At 37.8% G+C, this 24,089-nt stretch overlaps 4 protein-coding genes across 6 annotated transcripts; 1 reads left to right on the top strand and 3 right to left on the bottom strand.

Moving 5' to 3' along the window:
- Window positions 1-14,048: 14,048 nt before the first annotated feature.
- MSN5_1 (karyopherin) lies at window positions 14,049-19,679 on the bottom strand. 3 transcript variants are annotated; one of them, XM_066119054.1, is made up of 11 exons: window positions 18,258-19,679; window positions 18,013-18,201; window positions 17,477-17,942; window positions 17,299-17,414; window positions 17,139-17,210; window positions 16,842-17,066; window positions 16,681-16,784; window positions 16,362-16,620; window positions 16,161-16,303; window positions 15,492-16,096; window positions 14,120-15,424 (listed from the first exon to the last, which is right to left on the bottom strand). In XM_066119054.1, the coding sequence occupies exons 1-11, from the start codon at window positions 19,113-19,115 to the stop codon at window positions 14,622-14,624; spliced, it is 3,840 nt and encodes a 1,279-aa protein (XP_065975689.1). In that variant the 5' UTR covers window positions 19,116-19,679; the 3' UTR covers window positions 14,120-14,621. The 3 variants fall into 3 exon arrangements, with proteins under 3 accessions (XP_065975690.1, XP_065975689.1, XP_065975691.1); XM_066119055.1 differs by having other exon boundaries at window positions 14,049-15,424; window positions 15,492-16,303; XM_066119056.1 differs by having other exon boundaries at window positions 14,120-16,096.
- A 296-nt stretch (window positions 19,680-19,975) lies between these two features.
- On the bottom strand, window positions 19,976-21,521 carry J3458_006818 (uncharacterized protein). The gene is made up of 2 exons (XM_007812868.2): window positions 21,204-21,521; window positions 19,976-21,120 (listed from the first exon to the last, which is right to left on the bottom strand). The coding sequence occupies exons 1-2, from the start codon at window positions 21,431-21,433 to the stop codon at window positions 20,139-20,141; spliced, it is 1,212 nt and encodes a 403-aa protein (XP_007811059.2). The 5' UTR covers window positions 21,434-21,521; the 3' UTR covers window positions 19,976-20,138.
- A 183-nt stretch (window positions 21,522-21,704) lies between these two features.
- On the top strand, window positions 21,705-23,853 carry J3458_006817 (uncharacterized protein). The gene is made up of 3 exons (XM_066119053.1): window positions 21,705-22,061; window positions 22,119-22,993; window positions 23,060-23,853. Exons 1-2 carry the CDS (start codon window positions 21,869-21,871, stop codon window positions 22,823-22,825), a joined length of 900 nt encoding a protein of 299 aa, XP_065975687.1. The 5' UTR covers window positions 21,705-21,868; the 3' UTR covers window positions 22,826-22,993; window positions 23,060-23,853.
- Window positions 23,288-23,851, bottom strand: naa30_1 (n-terminal acetyltransferase c complex catalytic subunit mak3). The gene has a single exon (XM_066119052.1). The coding sequence runs from the start codon at window positions 23,776-23,778 to the stop codon at window positions 23,539-23,541; it is 240 nt and encodes a 79-aa protein (XP_065975688.1). The 5' UTR covers window positions 23,779-23,851; the 3' UTR covers window positions 23,288-23,538.
- Window positions 23,854-24,089: the final 236 nt, after the last annotated feature.

Genomic DNA, 24,089 nt, shown 5'->3' with positions numbered 1-24,089 from the left:
GTATAAAAGCTCGCTATTTTTATATTTTTTAATATTTTTAAATGTTATTAATTCGGTAATAAACGTAGATATAATATCTTTAGTAATAATATTTAAAATATAAGCTATATAACGAATATTAAAAGGTTTTAGGTTTTTTTCCGTATAAAAGTTTAAAAAAGAGGTAAGAAAAGTGTTATTATTAGAGCTATTATCTCTAGTAAAACTATAATTTAAAATAAGTTAATAAAATATCATAAAATATTATAAAATAACCTTATAATTAACTTACCTTAATATTTTTTCTAGTTTTATATTATATTCTAATAATAATTAATTAAAATAAAGATTAATAGAACTTCTAGTATAAGTATTAGGTAAATATTTAAATCCTAAATATAATTAGTTTAAAAAGTTAAATAATAATATAATATATAATAAAAATAATAAACTAACCAATTAAATAGTATTCTAAATTAAATTTAGGGTTGAGCCAATTAGCTATAACTCCTAAATAAGATTTAGAATTAATAGAAGTCTAAATATTAAGTTAAATAAATATATAACCTAATTTATTAACTTAATTTTAAATTATATTAATTGTATTCTTCTTTATTTTTAAATATAAAATATTTATATAAGAAAGTATATTTTAATAGTGAAAAAAGCTCGTATCTTAACTAAAATAAGTTAATATTATTAAATATATATTATATTATTAAATATATAATATAATATTATAAACTTACTTATTATAATAGCTTATTAGCTTTTTAAAGCTTTTACTAGTAATAGTAGTAAAAGATAGGTTATTTTAAAGCATAAACTTAATAGCTAGTATAAGAGTAATATCCTTAGAAAATTCACTAATAATAGTATTATTTCTAGGTCTTTTATTATCTCTTTTACTACTAGATATACTAGATTAAGCTAATATTTCGGATAATAAAGGTGATTTCGTAATAATAGGCACTATATATTAATAAATTAATAATTAATATTTTTAAAATATTATAATATTATATTAATATGTTAAAAGAATAGTTTAAAGATAATAACTTACACGTTAATTTAGAATTTTCTTCGTTTTTTAAGGTTATAATAGAAGAATGTTTTTTTTTATAGTATGTAATACTATTAGAAGACTGAAAACGCTTTGCTTTACTATAAAAAGTAAATAAATAGTCTAGTTAAGTGTAAAAATAATGAATTAGTCTTTCTTTATTAAAATTAATCTCTAATAATCAAAAATTAAAGAGATTATATTAAAAGATATATGATTTAAACTAAATTAATAGCTCTTATCATTTTTAGGGTCATTTTAATATTAATTTAGCGTTAGAAGACTTATAGTAGAGTTATTATTCGTAGATAAATCGGGTTTAAAATTAAAGGGATTTTCAGCCATTTTTAATGATAAATAAGATAGGGATTTAAGGTCAAAAAAGTAGTTATTATATACCCTAAAAGTAGGGTTATTTAGTAAAAAAAAAAGGTTTATTAAAAGTAAGATATTAATTAAGTTATAGGTGTTTAAGTGTTAGTATAGAAAAAGAGAATTCTAAACTTTAAAGAGGGATAACATAGTTAATATATAGAGTTTAAATATAATGAAAGATGTAATAAAAACCTTAAATTTCAGGCATTTTTTTAATGCCTAACTTACCCTTAAAACGCGTATATTTATATAGAAATCGGTGAAAAATTTATAAGACAAAATACAACTATTATAAAATAGTAGAATATACTAGTGTAATTATAATGCATAAAGGGCTTTCTATTGTGTTACGTTAAGGCGGTTTTTTACCTGAAACATACATATATATACTATAAGAAGTATTTATATTTTTAAACTTTAAGTTAATATAACTTTAGGAATACTAGACGTATAAAGATACACCTAGTATATAAAGATAAAGCTTTTTAAGAGCTATTAATTAGTCCGATTTTTATCTATTTTAGTCTATTATTAGTAGAGATATTCTAGTTTATAGAATATAGCGTTTTTCTTAAAGTAGGGTAACTTAAATACTTTACTTTCTTTACACTACTAAATACCGCATATAATATCTTTATAATTATTAATTAAAAATAAATAAAAATATTATTTTTAAATACCTAAGATTATAAGCTTTTAAATGATATTAATTTTATAATAAAATTCGTTTTTTTCGTAGAGTTATAATAGATTAAATATATAGTATAATAAAAGTCATAGAATTTATTTTTAATGTATATATTTATATATATTATAATATATATAAGTATATGTAAATATTTTATAATTATAAAATATATGAATAAATATAAAAAAAGCTAAAGAATTTTATAATATATAATTTATATATAATTTATATTATATTAATAAAAATATTTAAAATATAAAGTATAATAAATAATTTAAATTAGTAATAAATAAAGGAAAAATAAGAAATATATATATTATTAAGAATATATTATTATATAATTATCTTATATTATATATATATTTTTATTTATTATTTAATATTATTTTTAAAATAATTAATATATATTATATATTTTTTTAGTTTTTTATATATAATATAAGTAAAAAAATTATTTAAAAAATATTTACTTAATTTACATAATATAACGTCTTTATAAAGCTTAAAAAAACCTTATTCTTTTATTTATTTTATATAAAAAGTTATATAATATTTTATATTTATTCTATTTTTAAAGTAAAATATTTCATTAATACATAAACTTTTAAGTATAATTTTTATATTATTATAATGAGAAAACAATCTATTATTATTATGTATTTTTTAAAATTTATTATTATATATTCTAATAATACATTTATAGGTATTTCATTTATATATTATATTATAATATAATACAATACAATACAATATAATACAGTATAGTAAAAAATACAAAAAATACAATACATTTAGAGGTCTGCCTACACACCTCCATCTCTAGGAAAACTCGGGAAGAAGTAGTTTAGATTACCCAACGATTTTAGAATGCTATACAAAGAAGAAATAAGCGAAAGGCTAACTCATTTTAACTAAGAAGCTCTAAAAAAACACCCTAATAAGAAAGAAGTAACTTGCTAGGGGCTCGCTCTAATAATAAGAGGTTCTTATAATTAAATTACTATAATTAAAACCTAAACTTAATTAGGTAAGAAAAGCTATATTATTATAATTATAATAGTAAGAATTACCTTTAACTTACTTATAATAAACCACTTAAAAATAATTTAAACGATTAAAGAAACGCTTAAAGGCTAAAGTAATTACTCTTACTTTAACTTTAAGCTAAGAAGTATTAATAAGCTAATACTTTAATGTAAAAGTTATTATATATAAGTATAATACTATAAAAACCTACGTTAATCTTAATAATTATATAATACTTAACCTTATTAGTATTAACTTTATAAGGTAATAAGAACTACGTTAAGTAAAAGTAATAGCCCCTATTTTATAATTAATTAAGACCCTTATAATTCTCTAATATAATATATATAAAGTACTCGTTTAAGCTATTAACTCTTATAGGTGTAAGTGTACCTTAAAACTACTATACGTTACTATTAAAAGGGACTTAAACTTAAAGGGAAACCTTATCTTAATAGGGATATATATACTAGCTAAATAAAAGATATATATAGTTATATATAGCTAAAAATAGTAATATAAGTCTTAAAAAGGGGGTTTTTTACTAGATAATCCTTATAAATTCGCTAAGAAATGCTAGAACGTAGCTTAAATTTACGCTATTACTAGTATATCTAAGAAAGACTTTCTTACCTTAAGGGGTAAAGAGCTAATAAAAGGGTATAATTCTATAAATAATATTTTAATAGAGCTTTATAGCTTTAAGAATATCTTTATAAATAATTATTTTAAGACCCTATTATTATATAAGAATACTAATTATAATATTAACCTTTTACCTAGTATTACGTTATCTTATAAACCTATTTACCCGCTATTTTAAGCTAAGCTAAAGAAACTCTATTAATATATTAATAAAAACCTAATAAACGAATAAATAAGACCTTTAAAAAGCCTAGTTAAGGTATTAATTCTATTTATATCTAAGAAGAATAAGACTCTAAGATTATATGTAGATTATAAGAGATTAAATAAGGTAACTTAAAAGAATTATTATATATTACCCTTAATTTTAAAGTTACTTAATAGATACTAAGAGGCTAAGTTCTTCTTAAAGATTAATATTAAGAATATCTATTATAAAATATAAATAAAAAAGGGGAATAAGTAAAAGATAGCCTTTTAAACCTATTATAAGTACTATAAATACTTAATTATACCCTTTAACCTTATAAACGCGCCTACTACTTTCTAGAATTATATCTATTAAGCCTTATAAGGGCTAATTAATATTATTTATATAGTATATTTAAATAATATCTTAATCTTCTAAAAAATAAAAGAGAAATATACCTCTTATATTACTTAAATATTAGAACGAATATAAGTAGCTAAGCTATTTATAAAGCTATTTAAGTATACCTTCTATTAAACCTTTATAGAATTCTTAGGGTTTATTCTATTAATTAATAGCCTTTTAATAGATTTAAAACAAGTATAAATTATTTAAGAATAAAAAGAATTAATTACGTATTATAAGGTATAAGTATTCCTAGAATTCTATAACTTTTACTAATAATTTATATAAGGTTACTTTAAAATAATAATACTCTTAAATACCTTATTAAAGGGAAGCTAAAATAATAAGAAGCCTAGTTATTTAACCTTTATAAGTAAAGAATAATTAGTATTTAATCGTTTAAAGAATACCTTTATAAAGGTCTTTCTCCTTTAATATTATAATTTAAGTAAAGTAATTTAAATTAAGATAAATGCGTTTAACTTTATAATAGCTAAAATTCTCTTATAATTAAATAATAAAAGATAATATTACCTTATTATATTTTAATCTTAAAAGTTTATTAATATAAAAAGAAATTATAAAATATTAAACTAAGAACTATTTATTATAGTAGAATTATTTAAATACTAGTAATATTATATAAAAGGGGTAATAAATTTAATTAAGATTCTATTAGACTATTATAACCTTTAAACATTTATAAGATAGCTTAAGTTAAATAAGTATTAAGCTTACTAATATATATTCTTATTACCCTTTAACTTTATTATTAAGTATTAATTTAATAAGAGTAACCTAATAAATAAGCTATTAAAATAACTTAATTATAAAGGTAAAGCTATATTTAATAGGGAGCTATTATTAAACTTATAAAAGAAGCTAATAATTATTTAAAAAAAAGTAAAGAATACTCTAAGAAACTATAAAAATTATAATAAAAAGCTAACGTTTAATTAAATATATAAAGCTTTAAAGCCTTTAAGAGAAAGGTATTTAGCTTATATAAGCTAAGTGACTATTATAAGTCTAATAATTATTACCCGTTTTATTAATAAATTTAAGAAGAAAGTAAGTGTAATAAGTATAATTACGCGAAGTTAAGTAAGGTATATTATAAGATAATAGTTAATTTATAAGAATAAACTAGTTATATTACTTAAAGAACTCTTACTTTAAGCTTAAAGCTATAACTTAAATATATAAAAGTAATTTATTAGTAAGCTAATAGTAAAATAAAAAGAAAAGAAAAACTAAATAAGAGATAAGAGTAGTCTTTTATTATATAAAAATAAAGTAATTATACCTTAAGATTTAAAGATATATTAAGAGTTACTTAAGTTATATTATAATAATTTATTAGTAAATTACTTTAAAATAAAAAAGACCTTAAAACTATTATAACGTAACTTTTATTAGCTATATATATAAGGTAAAGTAAAAGATTATATTATAAGCTATATAGTTTATTAAGGGGTAATAACTTAATAGTATTACTTATATAGCACGCTTAAATTACTATTAATTTCACGGTAATCTTAGGTTAAAATATTAATAGACTTTATAATAAAGCTACTTAAGATAAAGTACTTTAAGTAAAGCGTTAATATAATACTAGTAATAATAGATTAATTTATTAAGTATTCCCTTTTTCTAGTAATTAATACTACTATTAATACTATAAAATTAGTAAAACTCTTTTATTATAAGGTTAAACTTTAATTTAACGTATTAAAAGGTATTATCTTTAATAAAAGGCTAGTATTTACTAGTTAATTCTAATTAAACCTTTATTACCTATTTAAGATAAAAAAAAGCTTTTAATAGCCTTTTACCTATAAATAAACGAGTAAATAAAAAGAATAAACTAAATTATAAAGTATTATTTACGTTATTTTATTATAGGTAATTAATTAATATAAGTATAATTACTATTATAAGCCTACTTCGCTTATAATAATACGAAGAGTAATATAATAAGCTACTTACTTAGCTATAATTTAATAAGGTATAACTTAGAGTTTTACTTTTACCTTAAGGCTAAAACTTATTAAGAGAAAGTACTTATTATAAAAACCCGTATAATTAAGCTTAAGAAAGTATAAGAATAACTTTAAATTAACTAGTAAAAAGCTATAGAATTCTAAGTAAAGTACTATAACTAATAGTATATATCTCTTATCTTATATAAGAGAGATCTAATAGGCTTAATTATAAAGAATATTAAATTTAAGGTAAGAAAATAAAAGCTTATTTCTTATTATATTAAACTCTTTTAAATTCTAAAAACTATTAAGAAATAAATATATTACTTAGCGCTATTAAAATAATATAGTTACCTTTATAACGTCTTTTATATTAACCTATTAAAGCTATAAAAAAGGCGGGAAAATACTAATAAAAACTCGCTTTTAATATTAAACCTTAAAGAGAATAATAAAGAGTATAAAGTTAAAGAAGTTAAGAATTAAAGAGAGTTTTAAGAAGGTACTTATTACCTAGTAAAGTAAAAAGAATAGCTCTTTAAGTATAATTAATAGATAGCTATTAAAGATATAATTAATATACTTAAGGTAATTACTACGTTTTAATAAGATAAGAATAAATAAAAAGCTAATAAAATATTATAAGAAAACTATAAGTAAGAGACTATTACGCGAAAATTAAACGGTTATACTCTTAATATTATTAATTTTATTTATTTTAATTTTTAAGCTAATAAACTATTAAATAAAAAATAAATAAAATAACGCTTAAAGTATAAAGAGAATTAATAGAAAAGTATTTAAGGCGTTATTTTTAGGTAAATTATTATTAAATTTACTAGTAGTAATTACCTTCTTTATACTATTATAAAGGTAGCGAATTATTATTATTTAAGTAATATAACCTAGGTTAAACGGGTATAAACGTAAGACTTAAGTTGCTTTTTATTTACTAAAGACTTAATTATAATTCACTTAATAATAATTAATAAGCGAAATAATAGGGAGTTATTAGTAAAGAAGTTTACTTATACTATTAAACTATAAAGAAGAAATTTAAGTAATAAAAAGCTACTCTTAAGCTATTATATACTAGTAATAAACACTTTAAGCGAACTAAAAGAAGAGGATTAATTAGCGAATATATCGCGATAAATTAAGGAAAAACGCACCTATAAGCTCTTTATTATACCGGTTAGCTTATAAGTAATATAATAAATAGTTTTAGCGTAATTAAAGCTATAAATAATTCCTAGTAAAAGCTAGGTAAAGCGCATGTAAGTTACACGTAAAAAAATATAATTAGCGTTATTATTATCGCTATTATTCTTATCCTTTAAAATTAAGGTAATTATAAGCTATTAAAGGTAGCTTAAAAGGCGTAAAAGATTAATTATATCTTTAGCTATAATAGAAATAAGCTATATAAACGTTAATAAAAATATAATAAAATTATAGGAAAACCCTTTAAGTTATAAATTAATTAAATTACACGTGTTAACGCGTGTAATATACTATTAATAGCGCTTAAAGAGGCTAGTATTTAAGCTTAAGTTATTATTAAAAGTATAAGAAATTTAAAGGAGTTTAAGCTCTTTTAAAAAGTTATAATAATAGGCGTTTATTATTATACGTAGGTAATACATATAAAGATAATACTTAATACTAATATTTACTATTTTAATAGTAAATAATAGGCGATTAGCTTAATAAAATAAGGTTTCTTAGGTGAAAAAAAGGGGATTAAATAAGTAAGATAAGAAAGAATAAAATAAGTAATAATATTTAAGAAAGAAATAACTAATAAAAGTATAAAGAGGCTATATTAATTTATAGATATAATTAATCGCGTAATAACGCGGTTAACCTTAATTAAACGTTTAAATTATTTATATATTAATTAATAATATACTATTATATAATTAATAAGTAATTATTAAGGCTATTTAACGCTCGGTTAAAGTAAAGGGAGATAATTATAAGGTAATTAGGGAACCCCGCTCACTTATAACGCGATTAATAACGTTACGTGAAATAGAGGCTTTAAGATTATATCCCTTATATCTCATATAATTAAAAAATAGGATAAGCTTTAGTTATTATAATACAGCTACCCCTACCTTAGCTACCTGACTTCCAGTCCCTCTTATAATCTTACACTTACTATTTCGTTTTTTATTAAAATAGCCTTTAAAGTACTTTAAAGCTAATATTAACCCTTTATATTATAGGCCTTAGCTATAATAAATAGCTTATAAAAGCTATAATTAACGCGGTAAATACTTATAATAATAGTATTTAATTTATAAAGGGTCTTAAAGAGATTAAGTAATAAAAAGAGATTATTTAAAAAGACGTAATATATTTATTATAATAATAGATTTATTAGGGTAATAATAATACTTTAAGTTAAGTTAAGGTAAATTTTATTATTATCTTTAAGCTTTAAGAATCTCTTTTATTTCTAGTAATTAATAGGGCCTAATAAAGCCTTTAAGTTATATTAAATTTACTGTAAAAAGAAGTCTTATTAAGTTATAACTTAAATTTTAAAGCTTTAAGGCGTTAACTTTAAAGGGATATATATTATATAGCTTAATCTTCTTAAAAAGCGCTTTATAGCCTTATTAATAGTAATATTTATACTTAAATTATAAAGTTTTAAAGACGCCTTTTATATATAATTAAACTACTTATTAACGCGAGTAAAAGAGCTTTTTTTAATATCTTTACGTTTATATAAGAAGATTTATAAATATTAAAAAAGCTATTAAAATTAATTAAAGGTTATAAATTTAATAATATTATACGTAAAGTATTATTAACGCTTTTTATAAATAATTTAATAGCTTAAAATCCTTTTTTTCTTATAAATTCTTATATAAATTAATATTATAAGCTATATATAGATTTTTACGTTAATTATAGGCTTTTAAGTGTTTTTTTAAGATTATTTTTAAGAGAAGTTATAATTACTAGGTATTAAACCTTTATTTATATATTTAACCTATTTTTTAACTAAAAATTTAGGTATAAAATGCTAAAAAAAAGTAAGTATTAATAATAAAAGAGATTAAATTAAAGGCTTATAATATATAGGTTAAAAAGAATAGAATTTAGGCTTATAAGCCTTAATAAGTAAGTTATTAGAGTAACACGTGTTATTAGCTACTTACTTACGTGTGTTATTTTTATTATTAATTAAAAATTCGCTCTTAAATACCCTTAATATAGCTTATTATAAGAGCTATAAGCCTTTTAAGGCTATTAAAATATTAAAAGTTATTAGTAGCTTTATAAAACGCGTTATATGGTATTTTAGTATACCAAAATTTAAGCTGCTACTAATATCACCCGAGGTCACTAGTTGCCGGCAGGGGTGTTGTGGGGCTCGTGACCCCACTGGAGCCTTAACACACCAGAGGGGATTCTAGTTGACCGGTTGGTGGTGCCGTTGCCAGGTGCCTTTTGCTGCAATCAATTGATGAGAGACTACTCCGTACGTACTACCGGGATGCTCATACGCGCTTCAGCGTCCAGGCCAGTCAGGTAAGGTACCTGGCAGACCCAGCGCCAAGCTGCAAATCTCAAGCCGCAGATCACAACATTGAAGGAGCCAGGTAAGCTGCTCACTGCGAGATGACGGTAAGAGCCTACCAAATGCCGGCGGACAGCTAATAGTTAAGCAACTACATACATATACCTACCCAAAGCAGGTGCCTATGTAGGTACCTAGGTAGTTATTGGCAGTTTCGAGTACAGCATGCAATATGCATGCATAATGCGCAAACCTCCAACGGCCAGCCTTATGCATCCTGCGTACCTACAATACTTGTAATACGCGCTTGTGCAGGTGTTGTACCTAAAATATACCTAGGTAGGTACTCAGTAGGTATTTGGGCCAATTGGTATAAGTAAATAAACAGGCGATGGGCTGATGGGCTGATGTACCGGGGAGAACAAGGTGGAGGACCACGGCGTTGAGGCACCTGAAGTTCGGTGGCCAGTGGGCACAAGTTGTCACTTTGGCACCTTGTAGAGAGCACTAGCGCAGTATTAATTGATGGCTTATTGTGCGATTGTTGTGCATAGTGCGGTTGGCGCCGCCACGCACAGACGGCCTGAATAATGCGTGGCCAGTAATAAATACGATGTGTCGGGTCGACTACGGGGCAGTTTTGTCAAAGTCGTGGGGGGAAAGAATCGAAGAAGCGGGGAGTCAGCTGTTGACGACCTCCTCCACTTTGAGATGCCCTGAATAAGTGGTGCCAGGACCAGGACCAGGGCTGGACCCGGGCCTTGGAAATGCCTCGATCGTGGTCCACGTGGATTCGCCACGCCACATCGTTCAATGTTGCTCAAACAAATGTGCGCCAAGGGCCCCGCGGTAGCAGCTCGATTGACGATGCATCTCAAGGAACCACTAACACGAATATAGGCCAGTAGTATGGAGTACGTATTGGTACACTCGCACTTTGCTCCAGAGTTCAGAAGCAGGACAAAGCATTCAACGACAAATGATTGACTCCTTCCGGCTGCGTATACGTGCCTCGTGTGAAATGTCGTGCTAGGGTATTAAGTCGGATCCTGGAACAGCCGTGTCGTGTTGGTGGCATTGTTTGACTCCTCTGCTCTCTGTACACTACCCCCCCCCCCCTTTTTTTTTTTTTTTTGTGCTAGGCTCAGGTGTGGCGGTCGCTGAGTAGATTCGCACCGCACGGAGGCGTGTTTCAGCCCAGTGGCGGTTTAGGAAAGACGGACGCATGTATATATACGCATAATCAAAACAACCAGTGATGATCTCGGTGCTTTCCCTTTTTGCGTTTTCGTGCGGTTAATGGCTGGCTATGACATCGGAGTATGTCTTGACGTTGTTCCCGAACCGGGTCACAGGCTGCCATGGTTTCTTGTCAATCTGATATCCGAGAATCCTGAAACCCTGTCTCGAGGAGCTTACAGTGCCTGCATAGGCAGGTGGTCATCCATGTACCCATTCATTACAGAGTTTCTGGTGTCGGGTTCGGTTTTTTTTTTTCGGCCTTAATGCGATCCATGAGGATGGATGGGAGGAGGCCCTGGCCTGCGAGCTGGGGCCCCTTAACCTTGGAGAACGAACTGCGCTATCCAACTTGATAGGGCTGAGGTTTATCCTCCGTGATCAGCCTATAAGCAGCCAAGTTATATTCCAGGTGGCTCGTGATTGCGAGAAACATGAACCGAGTCTGTCTCCATGTCTACGAGTGCTCAGGCGCGCCGTCCCGTTTGAGTAGAAAGGCCCGACGTCAAGGCCCTCACACCACGTTTCCCGCAGGGCATCTCGGAAGACGAGCTTGCCGCCGGGCGCAGGCGAGACTGCGTCTCAACAGCCTCGCGGCAGCGCCGTTCTCTGACACCGTCTTTTGAATGTTTTATGATGCACGCTGATCTGTCCAAGGATCAGACAAGTCCCTGCCTCCCTACATACCTTACTCTTGGTTCCGTGCATCCTTGCGGCAGGTGTCAGTAATAAAGGCTCCGCTTATTCTGCGATACCAGACCCAATGGACACGCTTTTGGCAACAAGATCAGGTGCTAGATCTTCTACGCGCATTAGGTCGCAATAGGGCTGTGATAAGTGTAATGTACGCGTGCCTCATTATAATTCTAGAAACTCTACGGAGTACTACTCTTACTAGTATTACATTAATTCTTCAGCGAAAATCATCATCTTTTAATTTAAAATGTTTGATTAAATGTGCACTTCCAAAGGGATGCACACCCTCCATCAAACACCCATGTTTAGTTCCAACCACTGTCTCATCCCAACAACCATCTACCGAGTTCACAAAATCGGCGCACATATCACACCTCGCCAACCCGAAACACGACTTTTGGCCAATGTTGTCGAATGTCAAATGTGCCCACACAGGCGAGTGGGGTTTCCCCAACTCTTCACGATTGACATGTGCGAGCACGACAGACGGAGCAGCATTTTACTTCCGGTGACAGAGTAAATAACAGAGTGGTTGCTGCGCGGCGAAGCCGAGGCAAAGAGGGACCGTGTACGGAGTAGGCATCTTTGGATTGTGTCCATGATTTTTGCTGTCAAAGGGGGGAGGGCGTTGCACAAGACGAACCCACGCCAGTAAAGCCGTGACTTTGGAACTTGCCACTAGCTGGACTCATACACCCGTAGGTAAGGAATTCAATGGATAAAAAAGGTTCGACACCAAGTTCCCTCTGTCAAATTGTGCCAGGAGCGGCCATGTCCTCACCATGGCCTAACGCCACCATGCGCGATGCCACGCGATCCACGCGGTACCACTCGATTCACTCGATTCAGGCGACTTTGTGGGCAAATTCAACATATTATCCCTCCCCCTAATACATACACGCTTGAACGAGAGCGTACAACGCGGGTAGGTATACACGGTGTCCAGAAGAGCAGACTCCGAGGAGACACGAGCTTTCAAAATCTGCCAGTACCCCGAATACGTATTGTGGATGCGACGCCCACCCACACCTCACATGTGCTCAAGACATGGCTGACGACCCGCCTCGGCCGGCAAAAGTGGCGTGCGGGGAAACCGCAGATTGCCTACAGCACATGTTACGTGTACGTACTCCGTGAAAACCAGGGCCTGATTGCTTGGTTTTCTTCATTGCAGCCATGGGCCATGGGATTGGGGCTGGCGGGCTGGCGGGCTCCATGGATGCACAAGCCGGATCTCCCGTCACCGAACGCCAGGTTTCTAGATCTGCAAACCTCCAGCGTCGGCTGCGCGGCGTCGGAGCTGCCACCCCCAACCCAGGTATCCTCCACCTGCATCTTCGACCATCGGCCAAGGGTTCAAGGCGAAAAATGAGGCGTCATGCCCCCTTCCGGCTTTACAGTTTGCCGTTGCCGCCGTTGAGACACGACATGGAACCAAAAGGATGAGAAGAAAGCTTCGCCTCCTTGCAGATTATAATGATCTACGGCCAAGCAGCCCAGTGCTCGTGTAGCAAGCAATTCATGCGTGGAAACTTCTCAAACAAGGTTTATTTTGAAATAACTCGCTACTACGTAACTAACAGGTCCGTCCGACAGGCCGGCTACTCAGCCACCACGCAATGCCCTGAATAGACGGCTGTCATGTCACCGTGTCGTAGAGCATCCAGAAATCCATCCATTCACAATCCCGAGTTCACCATGAGCACGAGCTTGCCAACGTCGACAAATGCAATCTTTTACAGACTTGCTGCCGAGGCTCTGGCTCCATTGCCCTCCACCCTGTTGCCAATCCTTTCAATGTTAGCTCCGGGACCCTCCCCCCCCCCCACCCTTCTTCCTTCTTGGCAGTCCGATCCGGCCCCGACGTGCATGACGAGCCATTTGTTTTCGTGGGCAGCATCGCGCCTGCACTTGATCCGCTCATGGGGAAATAGGCCGTAGCCTTGCGGACCTGCATTTGCTCCAAACGAGGCTCCCAACCCCAACCATGCAGGACCGGACCTCGTTGCTCAATTGATGTTCCGCCCCCCCGTGCGCCACCGCCGGCCGCCACCCCCAGCCTGTACATCAATGATGCTGCCTGCCACGTCCCCGGCTTGAGAAATATGATGCCATTGCTGACATCCCAACGTCCCTACGTCCCACTATGACCGTCAAACAACCTTTAGCATCGCAGTCATGGCCTCTTTTTTTTTTTTTTTGGCTTTCTTTCTTCTTTTCGAGTATCAAGTTGAACGTGTCATTAGGCTTTACAAATGTACCCTACATAGACAGGCATAGAGACAGAGATGCACCACCTCGTAAATTTAGTCGTGAAACTAGGTCTATTGTAGCTAGCTGCATGTAAGAAGCCGTCGTCATCTCCTCCGTCAACGCTACTTGCTCCGAAACTCTATTGAGACCAGCTGACCACGTCCTACGCTGCGCTGCCCTATGCCTATTGCACTTGGCGCTTATGACTTACTTGCTATGCGCAAAGATAGGCAGACACACACACGCGCGCGCCCTGGGAGAGAGAAAGAGAAAGGAGAGAGAGACAGAGGCCCACGACAAAAGTCAGTGATATACGACATCCCCTGCAGTTGTCCTCTTTTGCTGCATGGATGGCATCAGACACGGACCCTACTGCCAAGGAACGGCCTGTATGGACCCCAAAGGGTCTGCTAGTGCACATGAGAGCAGCTTAACAGCTGCCGTCCGTTGGCACACTCTTTTTCTGGTCATCTGTTGTGGGTTGTTGTGGAGTGCAAATTCGCCTAGAACCAGGTCAATTGTGATCGTGATCCTCATCTCTAGCCTTCAAACAAGTTGGACACGCCTTCCAGGGCATCCGGTGTTGTTCGTCGAGCACCCATCACGCCATTTGCTCGTGTTACACCGCCATCAGCTTCATTTGAAGTATTCATGAATCCCTGTGCCATCTTGCTCCTGTTGCTTCTTTTGGCGCGTGACGAACCACCAAAGCCAGCGGTTTTGGCGAGTTTCCCCATTTCAGATACACTCACTCCCTTAAGGTCCTTCAAAAGCTCCAGAACAATCGCGCGTTGTTGGCGAGGATGAGACCCCGGCTTGGCCATGTACGGTGCAAGTCGATCAAGCTCAGCCGGGTTCACATTTGGTAGAGATAAAAGAATGTCCTTCGGTGTTGATGTAATGGGGCTGTAGTAGACCACAATAGTTGCAATTAGGGAGGCGAGCTCTTTCTGCACCTCCACAAAGTAAGGTTCGTGGAACGATGTCAAACAAGCCTTCAGCACGTCTTGCGCGATATATTTCCTGATCACCGAGGCGATTTCGGCGGGCACCGGCGTGGTGTCCGTATGGGAGCTCGCCTTGCCATCGTGAACATTCCCGGTCGACCCGTATTGTCCTTGGCCCTGAACTAACTGGAACTCGGGAACCAGAGAGATGAACAGGCGAAGAACCATTCCACAGCATCGTGTGTCCCTCATCCGGATGCCGTGAGTGCAGAATACCAGCAGCGGCTCAACAATTTCCCGTCGCATGAGACAAAATTTCCGGAGTGACGGATAAGGCGTTGATGGCTCATCTTCGGATCCTTCCTTTCGGCTTCGGGACTTCAGAGTGTGTGAATCTAACACTTCATGTTAGCGACCGTTTTCCACGGCAAATGTACATAGTATCAATCATCTCCCACATACTTGATTTTGTGGGATCCAGGAAATCCGCCACCATCATGACGGCTGTATACGTAACCTGCCGGAGAATGCTCTCGGCCTTCATTTCTTCCTTAAGTCCTGCCTCGCCGTCTACCACGCATGTTTGCTGCTTTTCCATTCTCTCCCACTCGCCGTTAACTTTGGCATCCATCTGTCTGAAGCAAGCTGCTAAGAGCTGGGGAAGAAATTGTTCCCGGTAGTCCACCGGGCAGTCGTCAACTAGGTACCGCACCAAGTTCAGCAAGTTGCTCTGTTGGTGTGTAGATAGCCATATGGAATCTGAAAACAAGGCTTCTGATAGAGGGCCAGAGAGGCCGCTGAAGCCGTAAAACTGCAGGTCGAGTCTGCTCATACAATAGATTATAGCGTACGCCGTTTCCCTGACAAAACGTACCGAGCCCCGGATAGTCGAGGCAAGGCCTTCGATTGTATTTTTCTTGTCCATAACCCTCGCGTAAAAGTCATCTTTGCTGCCTTCAGATATTCCGGCTTGCCAAAATCTGTCGCTGAGAACGCGCTCTACCATGCCTCGCATTTCTGTAGGCAACTCTACCCAACTATCAGGATTGTGCGTGGCATGTGCAAATCTATACATTTGTCAGTATATCCGATAGCCGCCCAGACAATTTAAAATGATTGACATGGACACACTTCAAATATTCAAGTAAATCAGCAAGAATGTTGGAGAAACCCTGTTGCCAAAGAGCGTACGACGCCTGAAAAGCTGGAGAGGACTTATCCAAGCGTTCTACGGAAAAGGCAAGGAATGATTTGGTAGGCCGTAGAGGAAGAGTCTTGAACGTCAAAGTTAGCATGGACATACGAGCGTACTTTACCCGACATGAGCCGTACCTTTAACCGCTCTTCAAGTTCATTTTGTAGCAATAAACCCTCTGAATCCAGTTCGCAAGAACCCCAATCCTCAAGTTCATGTGCGCGCCTGCTCGCCAGATATTTCTGGGCCTTGTCAAGGCCGAGGTAGTGGCAGAAGTCTGCATAAGATTTCAGCGATGTTCGAATCGGTTCACTCTGCCACTGAGCTTTGACAGGATCAACGAATTCAGCCAGCTTTTGAATTTTCATCTGTGTGTCGATTCCACTAGCTCGATGGCTAAAATGGACTGTCAGCTAATACATACCGAACCAACTTATGCTAAATTTGAATCCTTACATGATGAGGAAGAGAAAACTTCTGTACGCAAGGGATCGCTTTTCATCCAGTGCCCCTGAAGTCATCATCACATTCACTCGGCTCTCAATCTGGTCATAAACACCCTTTCCCGCCAATTAGCCACGAGATTTAGCTACAATTGCAACATGAACTTGTCTTACCAAAAGATGATCAGGCATCTCAGCCGCAAGACGCTGCAGCTCAATCATACTCTCACTTTGCAGGTCCTTGATGGCATCATTATATGCACGATATTCAGGTTCGAGTGCGGGCCATGTAAGGAGAATATGCTCGAGAACCTTCAACATGAATCCGGCGTTTTTGTTGAGCGCAGTAGTTGAGAAGAAAACAAGAAGTTGCAACGCCCGCTTGCGAATTATTGGGTCCTTTTTAAATGAGACAGTTAGCATCTCGGCAAAGTTCGGATGTGTTCATTTGGCGTTCTCGAGTGATCTCACCTCAAAGCTCATTTCAAGCAACTTATTACACCACATTTCTAGGTTAGACTCCATTTCAGCCACTTGCTGCTCCTGAGAATGCATGTATTAGCCCAATCAATTTTTTTTATTTTTTTTTGGTCGCGGTGGGGATGATTATTCCGTGTCGTAAAAAACCTACGTGGTCTCGCCCATGGTATCTCCTCCATTTCACATAACCTTTCAACGTAGCCTCAATGACAGTAAAATGAGAATCGACTTGCAAGGCGGGCGTTGAATGCTTGGTATATGTTTGTTCTGAAACAGTTAGTAATGTAACTTCCAAGACCACTTCAGTGGTTTTGACAATTGGCCCTTACTGCTAAACGGAGGCTGTCCATCGTAGAGGTTCTGCAGAATATGCTCGGTACGGCCTAATATGTAGGACACTGCGTCGACAAGTTTCAATTGAACAATTTGCTCGATAATCTGGGAGCTATACCGACGATAGTTTCCCAAGAACGCGTGTCGCTCAGGGATAGTATCCGTGTCATCTAGTAGGAAAAGGTATGTAGGATCGGTAGAGTTTTCTGGGAGATTTTCATAGCGCACCAATCTGGAAGTGCAAACGTCCAGTAGGGGACCGACGTTTTCAGACACTAGGTTGCTGGGGCCAAGATTTCTATGACCAAGGATTCTGGTCCATGTTACCAGTATTGGTATCGAGACCATCAAACTCGGACTCTGCGTTACTTGAATCAAGAGTCCAAAAAATCCAGAGCTGGCGGCTTCTGGAGGTACCTGTGCAAACTTGCGTTCAAAGTAGTCCCCAAGATAGGACAGCATCTTTGAAGGCGTGTTAGTGAGAGAGGAAAAAACGCATCATCGAGGTATTTTCTCGCAATCTAATTCATACCTCTGACAGCTTCTTAAGAATCTGATATTTATCTTCATCAATATCCTCGGGGTCCACAGTGGCCCAGCTATACAAACCCTTGCAAAGATCAACTGAGCTGGGACTGTACATTGGTGCTACAAGGTCGCGGAATTCATTATCGGAGAAGTTGGACCGATAGTATAGAGCATTAAGCGCTTCTAAAGAGGCCTGAACGAAGAGTTTAGTGACAATAGCTAGTAAACATGGGAGAAGTTGGGTTCTACCTTTTGAACATCAGTGTGTGAGGATGCCAAACCAGCAGTCATGACGTTCACACATTGTGCAGCTGCTATGGCCTTGGGGATAGCCCATGGCATAAGGGACACAAAGACGGAGAGGGCCTTGACTGCACAGCTTTTGGCATCAGCGGTATCCTTGGCTTCGGAACTGACGCAATAGTTGAGGAATTGAGAAATACGCTCAAGCCATCCTTCGGGTCCATGGCGCACATCCGGGCCGGGCTGACGACTCGGAAAAGCCTCAACCAGCACTGACGTTGGTGTGAATATCTCGACGCATGCCTTACTAAGAACACCTTCCCTCATAGTCACGACTGAGTCATCCCCAGTGAAGACTTCATCGGACAAGGTCTCAAGAATAAACAGTACTAGTTCCTTATGAACGGCCGAGTCCTGGATCTGCCAGAGTTGGACAAGTAAAGAATCCATGTCCATCCATTCGCTCCCCCAGCACCGCTTTGCGATTTCAACCCACAACTGTGCCGTCTTTTTCCTGAGGTAAGACGCATCTTCTTTGGAGACGGACTGGCTCAACTCCAGTATCCAATGTCGCAAAGCTGTAGCTTGCTCCTGGTTGTAGGTAGACCATCGGTAACGTATGGCATGTTCGAGAAGCGAGAGGGCGTAGTGTCGAACGACTGGTGGCTGAGTCTTATCAGCAGCTAATTGATATCCTTGAAAGGGTGCTTCAGGTATGTCTTTGACTTCTTCGAGAAACGACTGAGCTTGCCGGCGGGCTTCATTGCCTGAAGAAGCGCTGTGCACGACATCCAGAGCTTGATGAATTCGTCTCAATATCTCAGTGTCCTCGCCATTGCTCGGGTTGCCGCTGCTAGCAGACATAATTTTTGCAGGCAATGGCGAGCGCTAAGACGTCGACGGGATTCGACCTCGAGGCAGCCTTGCTTATACTCACGAGGCGTTCTTCAAGTCTTGGTCGAGTCTAAAACGGGAGAGGAGCGCAAAGTTCGACAAGAATTGTGTCCGTAGTCGTCGTATCGCGAAATCGGCAACGCAAAAGCGAAATTATACTGTCTTTTCTCTGTCGTTCGTGGCGCCTGGCGTCCGTGGTGTGAAATTTATTTGTGCACGATATCGAAATCGGCGGGAGGATGCAAAAGCACGTTCGGGTAAGCAGGGCAAAGGCGATACCGGCTGCGCGTGACGAGGGAGGGGAAACGTCAAACAGAACGCAGGAAAGATGAGAAGAGCGACGTTTGCAAGCACAGTGGTCCTTTAAATGGGTTAAGATTGACGCGGGTGGCCGGAAAGCATGAACGCAGGCGGCGAAACTGAACTAGATGATTCAATATCTGTTGGTGTCGGTGTCGGCGAGCGGTGTTCAGCAGTCTGGCAGTTACGCGGTGAGTGACAGGCTGAGAGGGCCCAAGTGCAGGGCGCCTTGATGTTGAGTGGGGACCAGACAGCAGCTGGTACCAGACCGAACACTAGTTAATAGCTGAACTTGAACTTGGCATTGAACTAAGTTGACATTGAACATGCATTGACCAGACCAGCCCCAGGTGCCCACACTCTAGATGTCTCCTTGAACATCGATCTGGAAGCTCAGTTGCCCAAGCGTGAACATGGTGCGCATGGGTTGGACAGCAAATTCCGCCGGAAAAATTGGTGTCTTCCAGATCAACGAGATTTTAGCCCATACAAAGGTGGTACTGGTCGTCTAGATACTTACCTGGGTAGGTAGGTACCTTGACAAACCAGAAATGCGGGGAGAAATTGTTCAATCAAATAAATTACCGTCTTGAACTACATCCATTTGGGCCTGGCCGGTCCATGACACCTCGACATTCCACGAATAGCAAACTTTGCGCCTTGCAATACTTTCATGGCACTGCAGCAGCCTCGTTATAGGTTGCACGTCCATAGACACAGTAGCCTATCATAGAAACTTGTCGAGAGGCATGTCAAGCTACGCTCGTCAGGGTTATATACACAGTCGGATGCGTAGTTCATGCTCTGGTGCTCTACAAACTTTGCAAGTACTGCGCTCCGCCAGCAATCGCCATCATCAGTCACGATTTCCACTATTCTAGCCCCGGCATGCATGCAGGACGCCAGAAGGAGGATGTGGACAGAGCCCTTTCCACAAGAATCAACGTCTGACTTCAAGTCGATCAAATCCAACCGCCATACACCACCGCCGAGGTCAATATCTGTCAACAACTGCACCATCTTAGCCCCATGGCTTTCATGCGGATCATTTATAGCAAAGACTCGAAGCATATCATCATAGCTCCCCGTAACAACAACCCTCCAGCCAGCTGATGTCCAGGTTGAGAGGGGTAGAATCGCAGTCACGCCGGCATTGTGTGCCCCCTTTATGCCTATCGAGGCGAAAATAGTCTCCATTTTTGCATCCTTGTCGCGGGGGACCAGAGACCACGATGTGTATCTCAGTATTGAGTCGTCGCCCCCACAATAGACAGTTGTCGGCTGGCCCATTTCACCTCTACTATTGTCTGGATTGGAGAGGCAAACTGACCAGGCTTCCAAGGTGTTTTGAATGTCCAAGTCTGTCCAGCCCTGGATGGACCAGGAGTTGTCAAGGTGCAGCAACCGCGCAAGACCGGTCGAAGTAGTCACCGCAATCATGTTTTCAACGGAAGGATGCCAGTTGCACTGCAAAAACAAAATATCCTCTCCCAGATCGGCACATCGACTCGTTGCCACATGCTCCAGCGCTGGGCCATCACTTGTTTTGAGGCGATAAATAGCCAGCGTGCCCGTGCTCGACACAACGGCAAAGACGCTCTGGGGCGCTCTACGGGTTGGGTGGAAGCGAAGATCTAAGATTGCGGAAGGTTGTGGCTCCGTTTGAAGCTTGACCCTGGTTGCGTGGTTAGGGTCTCATGTCGGTAAAGAGTAGATAGAGTATGTACTACTAGGCAAAGGCCGGCATTGAAGACTTACAAGTCGCTCCCGGCCAAGTTGAAAAGCACTAAGCTACCATTTCGACTCTGGGGTCTCTCGGATGTGCTTTCCTCCGGCAGATCTTGTTGCTGCTCTGTTGGATCCTGGTTCTGTAAATTATAGGTCCCAACCACGAAACAAGACCGGTCGACTGGGCAAAATTGCAAACAGCTCGGCGGTAATCCAAGCAGCACACTCTTCGTAGATGATATCACCCTTAAGTTGTCCATGGCTGGCAGCTTTTGGAAGTAGCCGTTCAAACAAGTGTTGTGCCCTTCACAGTCAAATTCAATGCCTGATAGGTTGACAGACCCTTTGATGGTTGAGCAAGTCAAAATCATCTCGGCAGTTCAACGGGCGCGGCTGGTGGGGCAGACCCATCTGAACCTCATCGTTTGTGGCTCCTCTCGTTGCTCACACCATGGATCGGACCGCAATGCATTAGCCAAGAGAAAGGCCCCCTGCCGCCTTGCAAAATGACCAAAATCAGCCGCTGGTCTCCAAAACTACAGAGTACCAACGTAGTTGTTAAGTTTAGACTCTCCAGATGTCGCGACCAATTCGAAGTGTAACCACATGTGCCGAGCCCCGTCCAAACGCCCAGTCCCCTTTTAAAGTGAGGTTACGAAGTATACAGCGAGCCGTTGATACACAACTGCTGGTGTATGTGGATTTTTTTTCTTTCTCTTTCATTTGAGAAATTCCCCTCAGCTTGGCAACGTTCGTTGATAGGTAAGGGCTGGCGTGAAGCCTCAAACCACTACAGCACTTGTACAAATCCGTTTGTCTGTGAACATCCCCTACTGCCACATAACCGGCACCTCGCGGGAATGGATTCTGACGACTCAGAATTCTATGGTATAAGCTTCCCGAAATAATGCCGCATTGGTGACTAGTTAATAAATGGACTTCTAGGGAGCCCAGAGGAGAGGCGGCAGCTGCAAGCCCGCGTTGACAGATTCGACGCCCACGCCTGGGCCGAGCAACACAGCGTCTGGGGATGCGGTTCTCCTTGCAGAAGCCCAGCGGTCGCGGCCAAATCTACAAAGCTACACAACCCTTACGCTGGAATTAGCTACGCGTGGCAGCTCTCTGAAACACTGGATGATTTCTTGTCGAGGCTGCCTCCTGAAACTACTGACGGGAGTGAGGATTTGCCCTGGATTTTCATATGCAATCCATACGTTTCGCGGACGGGGAAGCAGGAAGAAGACGGCGTCAACATGAAGGGGAACGAATGCGAAGCTCCGACGGAGAAGGACAGCCACGTCGGCCTCGTGGTTGAGGGTGGAATGGAGAGATTGGAGCTTCTGGCAAATTTCAGGCAAAAGTTGGAGCAGTCGGGCAGATCAGCCACATTTTTGAAGCAAGAGTTGTTGCAAGAACAGAATCAGGCCGTGGTCGATATTCTCCGTCTAGCCCAAGCCGGCAAGGTTCGAAGCGGCAAGGTATGTACGCCATTGTCACAGAGAGAAGGTGACTCATCCAAGCTTCTCTACCCTGTGCTAACACTATCGTACTCGGTTAATTCCTCCAGTGGATGCTCTTTTGCTCGCCTTCCGAGGTCAACGAAATTTGGGGCTTGGTTGCCAAAGCTACAGCACGAAATGAGCTCGGTATAGCGGCCAAGGTAAACCCTAGGTCACAATTCGATGATGTTCGCAAAGACAGGGTTATCTGCATATATACGGCCGATTTCCAAGACAAATCCGACGTCGGCCGTGTCTTGCAACAGCTGAAGAAGCTCAAGCTTGTTGGGCCAGGACTACCAACCATGTACTACAAGCCCGGTGAGTCAACATGGCGGGGTAACTGCAGGACAGAGCCACCACCGCATCATTCTAACGACGAGTCAGATATCTTTACCTACATTGGTCTTTCACATGGAAACCCCTGGGGCCTCGCTGCTTCGATATACAGCTCAAAATCGTTTCAGTAAATGGATTTTCGGTTTGCCTGGCTCAACCAAAAATCTCAAGTGCCTGGGGAATAATATAAGTTTACAGCACCCACAAGCGGTGGGTAAAAGATGAGGGTAGAACTAGGTTTGCTAGGTTTCACGACATCTAGACTTTTGAATATGACGGACAGTTTGTTCAGCTGGACTGTAAGAATGATAATTTTGTTTCCATTGTATGCTGAGTCAACGCCATAAACGCCATATACTCCATTTGATGCTAATGTCGCCTTTGCTTCTACCAAGTCAACAAGTATAATGATGCAGTCATGCGCCGGCTTCTTTCATGTATGTTCGAGAACCCCAAATGCCATTCGAATCCCCAGAGGTATGTATCAAGACACTTCCCCAGTGAGATAGTCCTGGGCGATGTCGAAGTCAACGCTCCTTAGCGGGAGAACGAGGTCGATAGGCGCTATTGCCATTCAGGTAGTAACGATGCAACTTTTTGGACCGCAAGAACCCCAGCCGTTCGTAGAGTCTCATGGCCGGCGTATTTGATTCTTCAGTCTCCAGTACAATCTCATCGGCATTGCGTTTGGTCATGGCGTCGATGGCTTGTTGCACGAGGGCTGTTGCGATGCCATGGCCGCGAAAGGACGACTCGACTGCCAGCATAGCAATATACCCGCGCCGAGTCGGTGGAGAGTGAGACGAGTGAACTTCTAGTTTACAAATGATGACACCGACAAGGATGAGTCGGATGGATTTATGGCCTGAAGTCAACCGAAATAGCGGACTGAGCGTGTTGCCAGACAACGGACATGCTGAACTTGGGTGCCAAAGGAGAATAATACTGACCATGAAGCAGAGATGGGCCCTTGAAAAGAAGTATCTGTAGGACATAGATGCTGTAAGGCTCGCTCAGGTCTTTAGAGATGAGTGCGTATGGTGGCAAATTCAGACTCAAGACTGTGCTGATACTGGAT

This window comes from Metarhizium acridum (genome assembly GCF_019434415.1).
Source record: "Metarhizium acridum strain ARSEF 324 chromosome Unknown scaffold_72, whole genome shotgun sequence".
Taxonomy (NCBI): Eukaryota; Fungi; Ascomycota; class Sordariomycetes; order Hypocreales; family Clavicipitaceae; genus Metarhizium; species Metarhizium acridum.
The sequence above is the reverse complement of the archived record's forward strand: the minus strand, read 5'-3'. Positions and strand labels throughout refer to the sequence as shown.